Genomic DNA, 14,394 nt, shown 5'->3' on the forward strand with positions numbered 1-14,394 from the left:
TTGCACTCATCCCTCCCAGACATCCTTCAGGTTTCCAGTGAATCATTTCTCTAGTTTAATTAGATGAACAGCCTCTTTTCTTGAGTTCCAACTTTCTATCAAATGCAAATTTAATAGGCATGTTCATTACTCCATCACTCAGCTCAGACATAAAAATAGTCCATAACACCTGGCCTCTCAGTAATCACTACATCAAAACATTACTCAATATATTTCAACTTAAACTGAGTTTCTCTGAGACTGTGTGTGTTAAGTGAGACAGACTGAGAAAAAGGTACAATCTTACTTGCCAAGTAATTTTTTTTTAAACAAGGTATATATACTCCACTCAAGAAAAGAATGATCCTCATCGATCTTCCTGGTTTATTGAAGAGATTAACGGAGGGTGTAGGATAAAAATCCTGTTCATCTGGATTGTTAGCCTGAAGAGGGCATAAATTACCTCTCTCTCGTCCATGGCGGCATGCCCAGCACCTCACGTGGCAACTGGAATGTGGGAAGAACACAATGCTTCGAAGGCACAGAGCACAGAGGCCAAGGCCAGGCTGCCTGGGTTCAAAGCATGACTCTGCCACTTACTAGGTACACAACTAGACAAATCACTAAACCTCCCTATGCCTTAGTTTCCTTATCTGTAAAACGGGGATGATAATACTACCAGCCTTTGATGGTCTCATGATGATTAAATTAGTTTAAAATATGTGAAGTGCGGATAGGAGTTGCCTGTCACAAAGCAGTGCATAAATGCTAGTGGTTATTATTGCTAAATGAGTGAACAAATGGATGAATGAATGCATGAACGTTATATATGTTCATTTCTTTCCATATAGTTAGTTCCTGTTGATGTAAAAAGCAGCACGATTGTCTGAAAAAATCTGTTTCCACGGGTACGAAAATAGAAGACCACATACAGAAGAAGAGATTGTTTTCCAATCTGGTGGCTTGAGGATTTGTTTCAATATCTGATATATCAAAGTCGTGGATCAGAAAACACCATAATGATCCCACTTGTATTTTTATCTTTGAGAGGTTTCAAAATTTACTTTTTGTGCTTTGCGGTAACATTTGATGGTTTCCTAAGTGTGTTGTTGATTTGATGACCTCTCTGAGAGCCAGAGAATAAGTGTCTGTATGTGTTTTACTTAAGTAGGAAAGAGTAAAGTTCAAATCAACTAAAAATCTGTAATTAGGAAAGTTGTAAAACCACAATTTGTCTCAGGGCAAGAAACTACATCCTGGTGTGGCTGCCCTTAGCAGCCATTGGAAGGCTTGCTGAAATTAGAATAAAACATCTCAGTTATACTAAAGTTCTCAAATGTGCCACCATTGGCATGATACTATCTGGTATATTTTCCAGAGACAAAAGTAACAAACTGTCAGTTCTCATTGCAATATTTTATCTAAAAATGAATAATCCCGTGGCAGAAACACGAAGTCTGTGAGGGCCTGACCAAGCCCTGGCCACCACACTGTCTTTAGGAGAAACAATTGTTCCCAACATCACCTGGCATCTACTTCTACATTCTTGGCCAGTGAGGAAAATTACTAAGTAAAATACAGTAATCAATTAGGAAATTTTTGCAAAGCTCTATTTTAAAAGAAGAACGATTGAGGCTCTTATACCAAGTACAAGAGAAAGCGAATCTATCAGAATCTGTGAACACTGTTCAATATAAAAATGTGTACTTTGTTAAATTTTATTTTGGAAAAAACTTACAGTGTGTTAGAGACATTTAATACATAATCAGCAAATACTAATTTTTCATCCTCTTGTTTAGGCATTTAATAGTTAAAGGGTTTAAAAAAACAAGTTTTCAACAGAAGAAAAAGGCAGTATTAGAGGAACAAAAGAGACAAGATACATACAGAAATGGCAGACGTACATTCAACCATCATTAATTATATTAAATGTGAATGCACCAAACACTTGACACAAAAGGCAGAACTTATCAGACTAAACAACAAAAGCAAGATCCAATGATATGCCAGATATAGGAGAAGACATACTGGAAGAAATGATGGCTGAGAATTTTCTAGAAATGATAAACAATACAAACAAGACCAATCCACAGTTTTAAAAAGTCCCCAGCAGGACCTACTCTTAGCTGTATCACAGTGAAAATGCCAAGCATCAGCAAGAATGGCAATGAAAGCAGCCAGAGAGAAAAGGCAGATGACATTAAAATGAACTAAAATTAAACCAACGGTTGACTTCTCAACAACGACAAAAGGAGCAAGATCACTGTGCTGTGAGGAAATGTGAGCTTAGAATCATAGATCTAGTTTGAAAATCTCTTTTGAGAGAAAGCCAAATACCATTTTAGACACAGGTTGAGAAAGTTTGCCAACAACAGACCCTCACTAAAATTTCTAAAACAACAACCAAAATAGAACGTTTCTCTTACAAATTAGTAAAGGAAAAATATGTAATAAAAACATAATTATTTAAAAGAAGGTAGGAAAGGAGAGGATAAGGTATGAAAAAAGAGCAGGACAACTAGAAAACACAAATGAAGTGGGAGACACTAATACAAATATGTCACTATTTACAATAAATGGAAATGAACTAAATGTTCCAGATAGACTGTCAGCCTGAGTTAAAAAAAAAAACAAAACAGCTATATTTAATGAATACAAGAGTGCATGTAAAATATAAGAATATAAAAAGTTCAAAGAATGGAAAAAGATATTCTAAGCACACACACACACACAGTATGTGTGTATACATGTATATGTACACATATACATGGCTATTTGTGTGTGCAGGTATGTGTCCATCATACAAAATAGACTTTCAGGCAAAATGAATTATGCAACTACTTACATATTGACAAAAGGTTGAATTTACTAGGAAGACATAGCAATTCTAAATTTAAATGCACCTAATAGCACAGCTTTTAAAAGGTGCATTTTAAGAGAGGCCTGCGTACCACAAAAAAAAAAAAAAAAAAAAAAGAAGAAAAAAAAATTGCTCCAACTATGTGGTAAAACAGGACAATCTACCAATCAGAGGTAGTTTCAATATACCTCTGCTCAAATACTGATAGATTAAGTAGAAAAAAAAAATCAATAAGAAAAAAAAGATCTGAAAAGCACAGTTGATAGCTCAACGTAATAAAATATACAAAAAATTACCCCCAAATGCAGGAAACATTCTTTTTAAGCACACATGAAATATTTATAAGTAGTGACCACATGCTGGGCCATAAAACAAGTCTCAACGAATTTCAAACTTATATTGATTATAGTCTCTGAACACAGTTCAATGAAGTTAAAAGCCCATTGACAAAAGATAAGTTAAAAAAAACTCATATATTTTTAAATTATAAAATACAGTTCTAAAATAATTAATTCATCAAAAAATAATAATGGAAATTTAAAAATATTTAGAATGAAACAATAACAAAAATTTCACATATTGAAACTTGTGGTTTATAGTTAAAGGAGTACATAGCGGAATATTTTATCTTAAATGCTTATGTCAGAAAATAAGAAAGGCACAATACTAAAGAACTAAACATCCAACTTAAAAAATTAAGAAGGAAAACCAACTAAAACAGAACAAATTCTAAGAAAATAGGAGAAAAGAAATAATAGAAATAAGGACAGAAATTCATAAAAGAGAAAGTAAATACATGGTTGAGATGATAAAAAAAACTAAAGTTTCTTTGAAAAGATCAATGTTTCAGACAGTTTTCTGGCAAGACTGTTCAAGAAAAAAAAAAGGCACATTAAACAGCATGAGGAATGAAAAAGACCTAACCACAGATGCTGTATGACAATAAATTATTTAAAAACATTATAAACTACTCTATGGCAATAAAATTTAGAACTTAGATTAAATGGGCAAATTCTTAAAATATATATAGTATATCAAACATAGCTTAATAAAATAAGAAGTAGAAAAACCTGAATATACTATAATCATTTTTAAAAAGCATCAGGAGTCCTTCCATGGAAAAAAAGACCAGTCCCAGATGGTTTTATAGGCAAATTCTACCCAAACTTATTATTCTAGGAACAAATAATTCACATCTTACACAAAGATTCCAAAACACACAAAAAAGAGCTACTCCAACTCATTTTATGAGGCCGGCCTAACCTTGATGCCAAAACCTGACAAGGATATAATGAGAAAGGAAAATTACAAGCTAGTTCACACACGAACATAAATGTAAATGTTCTTTAAAAAAACTAGTAAACTGAATCCATTAAAAAACTAATAGATCATGATGATGTTGGGCTTATTCCAAGAATGCAAGGTTAATTTAACATTTAAAAATATCAATTAATATAACATTCACAGATTAAAGGAGTAAAATCATATTATCATCTCAATAAATACTGAAAAAACATTTGATAAAATTCAGTATCAATTCATGATGAAAAAAAAAAACTCTTAGCAAGCCTTCTTGGAAGAAGGAAATTTCCCTAAACTCTTAATAGAGGTTTAAATAGAAAAGCATGGAATTTTTTTCAGGTAACTAGGAATAAACCTAGTAAACATCAACAAAATCTTTATAAAGAAAATTATAAAGCTTCATTTAAAAAGTATTTTCTAAAGGCCTAAATAATTAGAGATATCTAATTTTCCCCAAACTAAGCTATTAGATTAAATGTAATTCCAATCAAAATCTCAACAGATTTTTTCGGTGGAACGTGAAAAAACCAATTTGAAAATTTATATGGAGGCAAAGGCCTGAGGGCAGCCAGGATATCCCTGAGGAGCAAGTTACAGGGGTGGCCAGACCTCATGTATAATGAAGTTGTAAGAATGACGATAGAGGAGCTTCCCTGGTGGCGCAGTGGTTGAGAGTCCGCCTGCCGATGCAGGGGACGCGGGTTCGTGCCCCGGTCCGGGAGGATCCCACGTGCCACGGAGCGGCTGGGCCCGTGAGCCATGGCCGCTGAGCCTGCGCGTCCGGAGCCTGTGCTCCGCAACGGGAGAGGCCACAACGGTGAGAGGCCCGCGAACCGCAAAAAAAACCCTAAACCAAAACAAACAAAAAAAAGGATGACGATAGAGAGGCAATCACACAGAGGTGGGCACCCTGAACCCATGGAACCAAGTGGAAAGCTCAGACAACTCCTCACACAGATGGACGTTTGGTTTAAGACAAAAGTGGCCCTGGGGAGAAACCGCAAAAGGAATCTTTTCAATACATGTGGCTGGACAATTGGGTATCCACATGGGAAAAAATTACCCTGGATCCCTTACACCTCACATACATAAAACAGTCAATTCCAGATGGACTCCTAGCCTCAAGGATGAAAGATAACATGAGAGAGCTTGAGAAGATAACTTAGGAAAGGTCTCTTAAACTAGACAGAGAAGTACTACCCATGGATATGATTGATACATTCAACTATACTTTAAAATTAAGAACTTCTGTTCATCAAAAGATATCATTAAGAGAAAGGAAAGACAAGACACAGATTGGGAGAAGCTTTTTACAATGCATATAACCAACAAAAGCATTTTTAATCATAACATAAAGAAATCTTACAAATTAGTCTGAAATGGACAACCAGATTAGAAAAGAAAGACTTCTATATGTGCCTCATAAAAGAGAAAAGCTAAATGACCAATAAACACATGAAAAAGGTGTTCAACCTCATTAATAATGAGGACATGCAACTTAAACTCACAGTGTAATACCATTAACCAGCAGCCAACAAGTCTGAGGGCACCAAGTGTTGGTGTCTGGAGTTGCGTGGGCCCGTGGGCACTGCTGCTGGAGATGTAAACGGACACAACCGCTATGGAGAACAGTTTGGAATTATTTGGTAAAACTGAAGATACACGCATCCTATGACTCAACAGTTCCGCTCCTAGGTGTCTACCTGACGAAATACTTGCACATGGGCACCAGGAGGACTGTGCAAGGATATTTACAGCAGCATCGTTCGTGTAACAGCTGAAAACTGAAAACAACCCACATATCCGCTTACGGTAAACTAGAAAAAGAAATCTTGGTATATTTATACAATAAAGTACTATTTGTCAGTATAAATGAATAAATTGCTGTTGTATGCAAGAAGGATGACCCTCAGAAACACAATGTTAAGCAATGAAAGCGAGTGGTGTAAGGAGATCATTAAAAATTTTTTTAGAATTCAGGATGGTGGTTAACCCGTGCAGGGAGAGGTCAGGGAAGAGGACAGCAGGAGTGCACAGGAAATTCACAGGCAACATTAATGTTCTTTTTCTTAAGTTAAGAAGTGGGTATACATAGGTTAGTTGTATTATTATTTTGAATAGATTTAATAAATAGTCTTTTGCTTCTACTCAATATTTAATCATTTTAAAGGATTCTAAAATATTACATTTGAAGACACTGTATCAGTAGTAATACTATTAATATGAATGCCTCTCAATTACTGAGTGATCACCACGTATGAATGCCTTCAATGCACTGACCAGGACAGCTCACTGCCCCTGGGGGAGCCCCTGGTTTCTCCAGGGTTACCCGTCCTTACTGTCACCATGAAGTGATAAAAGATGGTGGCTAAGTATCTTGAATACGTTTAATGGAGACCAAAAAGCTCTGTAATTCTCTGCATCAGGCTAAGAGGCTAGTGAAATCACTTCTTGGTTCAACAGTCGGACAGGCCTGACCCTAGCAGAGGGAAGGGGCCGAGGGAACATCCACTACATACTCAGTCTGTGGTAGGTTGCGGCTGCTGGGACACGAGAGACACGAGGACATCCCAGGCTTCCGAAAGTCTGCAGCTCTCTGAAGACAAGCTTGTCACAAACATACGGATAATGCTACATGGCAGTTGGGACAGGTGCCCACGTAATCTCATTTAGGTTGGTGTTGAAATGTTTCAGCCAGGTTGGGAAGAAACCATGGGATCCACTGACTATATCTGGCCCCAACTTTTAATAAAGTATTCTTGGGAGGAAGAAGTTTCCCATCACAAAGGAAGAAATACAAATATTTAAAAAGCAAGCAAGTCATCAGAGGCTCTCAGCCCTGCTGCCATATGCTTTGCTTTTTTGAGCTTACAGCTTAACATTAAAATAACAGGCTCGCATTCCTCAAATACCTCTACTGCTGTTCCTTACTTCTACTACTTGAAAAGGCTGTCAGCTGCTGTCACTTGGAGGCATTACCATATTAGCCACCACTGTTTACTGCTTACCGTGCAGTGTGGCTGTTAGTTTAATAAGCCTCCTCTCCTCTCAGATGACACCCCAGGCTGTCTACGCAAGGGCCACACGCTGGAGTCTAACATCTAACAAACATCCAATGAAGGTGCTGGGCTTGGGAGGCAGGGGCAGCCACTTTATAAGAGTATTGATGAGAGAAACTGAATTCAGTTGCATCAGGCTCTACTCTACTGAGGGCTAAAGGGCCGAGTATTTTTGAAAGTGCTTTAACCACTTGACGGTTCCACGGGCTAACCAGCTTTGGATAAAATCCAGAAATGCACTCCGTGTGCATTTTGAGATGTACTCCGTGAGCAAGTGGCAAAGCTCTTTAATTCACTCTGCATAAATAGCTGAACCTACAAGAGAAATCTCTAGTCAGAGGTTTCCTGGATTATAATGAGAATTTTCTCGATGGGGAGAAGAGAAGTGCCCTTTTCACTTGAAGACAAAGAAATGTTTGTAATGGAAACGTGTGAACCGATTTTCTGAGCGGAGTTTGCTGAAACGCACTGATTAAAACCACAGTGAGGTGATGAGGCAGAGAAATAAAGCCAAGGCGGGTCCACTTAAAATTTGCATTATTTCTGGAAGTGGAGAGAGCCTGCCTTCCCTTCTCCCCCTGCCCCAGGCCGCCCCCGCCCACTGCTGACCCTGCCACTTAGACAATGAGAACCTGCCAGCCTGCGGGACTGTTTACTGTTTCTGGCCACTGTGTACTGGTTACTAAGCTACTCCACTGAGGATAAAATGAGTAGCCCAAAAGACAATGTCCTTCTCAACAAAGCCTAATCAACAGGCCTGGATTCAGGGATTCAGAGGGAAGAGGTGAAGACGCAGACAATTCCAGCACGTGGCAGTGTGTAATGACAATTAGGTTACGAACAAACACTGCTGATTGATTTAAGGAATTCCATTTCCTAGAGAATAAACCTAAGACACAAAGAGGTCAGGTATCCAGATCAAAGTTGCCTAAAATATAGTGATCACCTGGAAGTAATGGAGTCCTTTATGGAACGTGGGACAAACAAGCTACAAAGCAATGTTTCCCGAAATTTCAGTCATTGGAGTTTGTTCAACATAGCTTTTGCCATATCCATGTATATTAATATTTCCCTTTAAATTCACTTTAAAACAACTCATTTAAAAATTCTTAGTCTCCCTCTGAGCAATAATTTCTATGAAATCACACTTTGATAGGCAGCTGTATTTTCTCTAATGTACATTTTAAAATGCATAGCTATTAAAATAAAAATGTTCATCCACAATGCATTTAAAATCATCTTGTATGTCTCAAAGGTACACAATGGGAAAGAATGGATAAAGTATTTCAACTCAGGTTGACCTGAAGACTATGTTTGTTTCTAAATATCATGAAAAAACAAGAGTAAAGGGGATTCTGTACTATTTACCACCAGGAAGTGCATGAAGGACTTAGATAGATTGGGAGAAGTAAATTCAATACCTTCTGTGTAAGGAAAAGCAAGTCCAGTATCACTTACATAAAATTTTCTGGATATTCACTCAGGGCCATGTCAATGATATTCAGAGCATCATGGTAATGCTTTTGTGCTGACAACAGGAGGGCAAGGAGGTGCAGGGAGTTGGCATCATCGCCTTGAAGTTGAAGAGCTTGGCGGACATACCCCAGAGCCTCTGGTATCTGGTTTAAAACAAAACCAGAAAGAATTTTTAAACACACACACACACACACACACACACACACACACACACACACACACACATAGAGCCACCATTTCAGTATCTGATTCTCTGTATATATCAGGAGTTGTTTCACCATGTGCCACACTCAGATTTTAAGCCATCTTCACGGCAGCCCCAGGATATTAACCACAAACACGAAAACAGAGGCCCCCTTCAAGCAACAGTATGACTAATGAAGTGATACAAGAGACTCTGTTTCTCAGTATAACTGCCAATACCAAATCGTTTACTTCTCCCTAAATAATCTGTCTCTTTTTCCACAAAACTGATTTACTTTCGATTATGCCCAAGATAATTTCACTCTAAATGGAGACACATAACAAATTCCCAGCAGTTTTTATTGGAATGAAACTGACTTAGCTGAACTGTTCTGATTTTTTAAGTAGTACTGAAATTAAACTGCTTGATAAGTTTCAGAACATTAAACAGAGCTTTCCAAAGGATCAGACACCTGTGATTCTTTTCAAGTCCCTTTGTCCTGCATCTCCGTTAGACATCAAGGAACTATGCAAACAAATTAACCAACCCCACACCTTTCCAAACTACAATCCAAAGGAACTCCACCCAAGAAACAAACTGCAATGCCACATACACAGCAGGTGTGTCCAAATTTAAGTAGGATCAGATACAACCTTAACCTTCAAAATCCAACAGCTCTTCAAGACTTTCTTCAAAATCACCCAAGCACAAGGGTGGATAAAATGCATACATAACGGGTATCTGAACACCCGAGATTCTGTGCAGGTTTAACAGTACCTAGGGAGGATTAGAACCTGAAGCTGGATTTCAAAACAGGCTCAAGACTGAAGCATTCTTACACGGTCACCCCAGGGACTCCTTTCTGTCTCCCCTCCAACTCCGGGCCCTGGCTGGACCTCTTCTCAGCTCTCCTGCTTCTTCCCAAACCCTCAGTAACCTCGCTCCTTAGTAGGAAACCGTGACTTCTGTCTTTACCAAATCTATTCGTTTTCCTCTCCGAAATACCATTTTTGATGCATGTAAGTTAAAAATGCTGGTTACAGAGGCTTTCTGTTTTGAGCCGTAGAATCCCAGCTATCACAGCAGGAAGAGATCATCCGGCCCTACACGTCACTTCACGAAGTGAACCCAGAAGGCTCCATCTACTGCGCCCCTCCCCAGGGGCACAGGCTGCTGTGTAAACAGCACTGGTATTCTGGGAGGGTCAAAAGGCAGGTACACTCATGATATCCGTTTTTAGGGATGACTAGTGTAATCAGGAAAAAACTGATACAGGGTGCAAAGTGAGGTCCTTAAGGGCTGGGCGGACTTGAAGGAATTCGAAGCTGGTTCCTTCATTCAATGAGTATTAGTGAGGGCCTACCACGTGCCAGGCAGTGTCCCCGCTGCCAGCGCAAAGCAATGATGACAGATGTGGGTTCCTGCCCTCAGGGAACCTAAGGTCTAGTGAGAAAGATACTGAACAAGAGAGCTGGGCAAGAGGAAGCAGAGGAACGGGCTGCTATGGGAAGGGGGCTTCAAGGAGGAGGCGAGTGGAGCTCCTGGAGGAGGAGAGAGACTGGACGGTCGGTCACCTGCCCACAGCTGTCTCTGCAGCAGCTTGTGGTCAGGCCAGCTGTGAGCCACACCGTGCCAGGTGAGCTCTCTTGGTTTCCTTGGTCCCCAGGTCGCCAAGGGGAGCCACTTCTTGGCAGCATTCCCTGGCCTCCGGGAAGTCAGATACATGTGGACAGCCCAGGCCTGCCAGGGGAATGGCATGTCTGGGGAACTGACCTTCGATTCACCCTCCAGTCAGCACTTAGGATTGTGCTGGGGTTACCACCAGTGTCTTGCACGTGGTGGGCAGGCAGACATGGGGCCGGAGTCTCCTGAACAGCTGGGAGGGAACGGGAGGGTATGAGAATGGCAAAGGCAGCTTCTGGAAGCTACCGCTGGGAAGATGAAAGCCAACAAAGCTTGCACCTCCAGCAAGGAGAATACTGTCGAGTCTCCTATTTCGAGGAGACACTGTGTGTAATTGTTCATATCTTCTACATATTTGAAAGGAACTGGTCTCTTTTGTCTACACTCGCTGGCATCTTCCTGTCAATCACTGATACCCTTATGACGACCAGGCCTCACCAGTGACTAAATCCCCACCATGCAGCTCACCACTGGGCTCTGTTAGCAAGGGACAAAGGCTGTCTGAGGACTCCTCCGTCAGGGTCTACATCATGTGCTGCATCCCCTGTTGCCATCTGACCCCAGGTGGGGCCCTCCAGATTTGCAGATTTAATCTCCAAAAGCAGAGCCTGCCTGCCTTGTGTCTTCACAGCTGGTGCTCCAATTGACCGAAACACCAGGGTCTTCGCTGTGAGGAGGCAGCGGCCTCTGAGGAGAGTCCCTGGCTCCAGGTCAGCCTCAGGTGAAGGAAAGCAGGTCAGCTACTCCCTCAAACTGTATCAAGACGGAACAGGCACCAAGTGTGGGAACATTGGAGAACTGACCTGTCTGGAGATGGCAAGCTGCAGAGCCAGGTAGAAAGCTGCTTGGTGATCCGTAGGTGACAGGCTGTGGGCCCTGAAAAAGCATTTGCAGCTATTAGTACATGAGAGAGGCCATTGTTACTTTCCATGTCAAACAAGTACTCCCATTTGTATTTTTATTTATACCAAGGCCCCATATTTTTTTAAATTAATTTTCATCGGAGTATAGTTGATTTACAATGTGTTAGTTTCTGCTGTACAGAAAAGTGAATCAGTTATCCATATGTCTACTCTTTTTTACATTCTTTTCTCATATAGGTCATTACGGAGTATCGAGTAGAGTTCCCTGTGCTATACAGTAGGTTCTTATTAATTATGTTACCAAGGCCCCATATTTAATTTAACTATTTAATGTTTCATTTAAACTCTTCTCCTCTGTCCTTGAACAAATGGCATGCATGTTTCCTCTTGCCACTGTACATGGGAATGACACAGGAGCATGTCTCTGTTTTGTTTAGCATCTGAAATGGCAGGCAATGGGCTTGACTTTGAGAAGGAGCCTGGGGCTGAAGAAGCCACAGGCCCCGAGGTCTGACCTCCCCAGCAGACGCCTCCCTTGGGCTGAGCAGGAGAGGTCCACGTGTCACGCTGGGACACGGTGAGGCTGTGAGCATACTTGGCAAGGCGACAGCTGCTTTGGTTAAGTTTTCGCTTGGTCTTAACACTACTTTATCCAAATTTCTGGATTTCAGAGAAACCATATGAAAATCAAAGGCCCGGCTTTGCTTGTAAAATGAGGTTTTGGTTTTTTGATGAACTATAGAGAGAAATGGAGGATATTCATTCAGTCTTTTGAAGCTTCTACTAAGTTCCATGCAGTTTAACTAATTACATGCAACCAAGACATGTAAGACTTTGTGGCCAGACACCAGACTTAGTCTATCAACTGGCTTTTGACACCAATGGGAAGAGGCTATGCTGACCTCCTACTGGATGGCAGACACGTCATTCTTGCTTTTATGTGGAAGTCAACTGTATCTTACCACAAGCAACTGGGGGGAACTAGGGGGTGGGGGATGTTCTCTGTCCTTTTTTTAACCTTAAGAGCAAAACTCCCATCCCTGGGGAATCTTCACTAGTAAGTTTGCCTCCAGACACTGTCTTAGGACTCTTCTCACTTTAGTCTAAGAGGCTGAGGCGGAGGATTTGCCTGTGTTGCCCTTTGAGATGTCTTATTTCTAGCAGAGGCCTACTCAGCATGCCCCAGTTTTTATTACTTGACAGGCATTGGTTTTTCCATGAATTTATACATCAAAGAATATTTTTCTTTGGTGTTCATAAAAAGTGAGATTGGAATGTCATGGTTTCTGTCTCTCCCAGTTATTCAGGGAAAATGAATACAAAATGGATTATGAAGAGACTTTGAATTTAGCATTATTTATTTTATCTCATCTTCTTTCACAATTAAACCAGCTTTCTACAACCCTCAAAAAGAATTCCACAGAGCTATAATTTTCTCAGCACAGTCTAGAGTTTTTACAAATGAAGTTAAATCAAATCACGGTTGTTTCTACCCAACACCAACCAAGTGAAAAGCTGACAATGGTCTGGTGAACTCAGGGTGTGGATAAGAATAGTTCTGACCAAAGGCCCTACCTTAGCCTCTTCAACTGATTATTAACTGGTAGCCACAGCACTAAGAAACAAACAGAAGTGCTAGAAATCTTGGCATCACTGGGGTACATTAGGACAACATCGGAAGAATCGTCAACTTGGCTAATAATGAATATCCAACAGCCAAATTTCTAATGAGGCACAACTTAAGCACACACATTTAAAAAAAACCTTATTTCAATAATTTGGCTAATACGTTAAACTGGCCACTTTAGCCTATGAAAGAAAAGAGGAAACATGGAGATGCTCAAAAAAACTAGAAAAAGTGCAAGATGTTCATCTCAGGTAGAGTCCTGAAAACGTGCTCCAGTTGCGCGGGACAACTTCGGCAGCTAGGCTTCCTGTGACAACACCACATTTGTATGCCCACAGAAAATGTGCTTGACAGAAATCATCAAGCAATGCAGGTGAGAGGAAGGACATTAGTGATCTTGAAAACTGTAAGCTTGCTGGACTCTGTACGTGAATTTAGAGCAGCGCTATGAATCCCATTCCCATGCTGTGAGCACCTGGTGAGGCTGCTAAGAGAAAATCAGAGACCTAAAAAATGTCACTACAGGGGTGCTCACAAAGTGCTTCCCTTGTCAAAGCACCTCCATACTCATTAATTCCATTTTTATTCCATAGGAAAAGAAAGAATTGCAAGACACTGGCCCACTGAGGGCACCCATCTATCCACCCATCTACCCATCCATCCATTTACCCCTTCATCTCTCCATCCATACATCCAACCATCCACCCACCCATCCATCTATGCATCCATCCAAACATCCATCCATCCATCCATCCATCCACCCATCCATCCATCCATCCACCCACCCATCCATCCATCCACTCACCCATCCATCCACATTATGCAGTACCTACTGTGATGCCAGGCCCTGTGTTAACTTTTAGGGAGCTTGGAGATGAATAATACAAGTGCCTTTCCTTGAGGAGCTCCCCCCAACACCACAGAGGGGGAGACCTAAATGATCATTACAGTGCAGTACGAGCAGTGCCCTGAGAAGGGTATGCCAGACTGCTACTGGAGTGCATGCGATGGGCCTCCCAGATCACCTGGCTAAAACTTAGACGGCTCTGAGGTCCACCCCATCATTCTCCTGAACTCTGGCTCCAACATCCTCTGGAGCTGAACCAAGAATACAGAGACAGCTGATCAATTTTGACCCTGGTCCATTAAGACATGTACCCCTTGTAACAATAATAACTACAATTTATGAAGCATCTACTATTAAGCATCTTGTTCGAGAACATCAAGCAAAAGAGGTAAAGCCAGAAGTGAAATTCCGAGGCCTGGTCTCTCCACCGTATCACCCTGCTGCCTTATTTAGCCGATTCTCCTTGAAGTCCCCTTCAATCCTGATTACAGTAGACATGGGATTAGTGTATCAT

At 40.6% G+C, this 14,394-nt stretch overlaps 1 protein-coding gene across 12 annotated transcripts in view; it reads right to left on the reverse strand.

Moving 5' to 3' along the window:
* Positions 1–14,394, reverse strand: part of TTC7B (tetratricopeptide repeat domain 7B) — a 238,036-nt gene that overhangs the window by 77,396 nt on the left and 146,246 nt on the right. For all 12 annotated transcript variants that reach the window (XM_049706983.1, XM_049706986.1, XM_049706981.1 and 9 more), the window contains 2 exons: positions 11,347–11,419; positions 8,659–8,819 (listed from right to left, as the gene is read on the reverse strand). In XM_049706983.1, coding sequence (XP_049562940.1) covers positions 8,659–8,819; positions 11,347–11,419 — 234 coding nt within the window. The remainder of the gene's footprint in view (positions 1–8,658; positions 8,820–11,346; positions 11,420–14,394) is intronic.

The sequence above is a fragment of the Orcinus orca genome, chromosome 2 (genome assembly GCF_937001465.1).
Source record: "Orcinus orca chromosome 2, mOrcOrc1.1, whole genome shotgun sequence".
NCBI lineage: Eukaryota > Metazoa > Chordata > Mammalia > Artiodactyla > Delphinidae > Orcinus > Orcinus orca.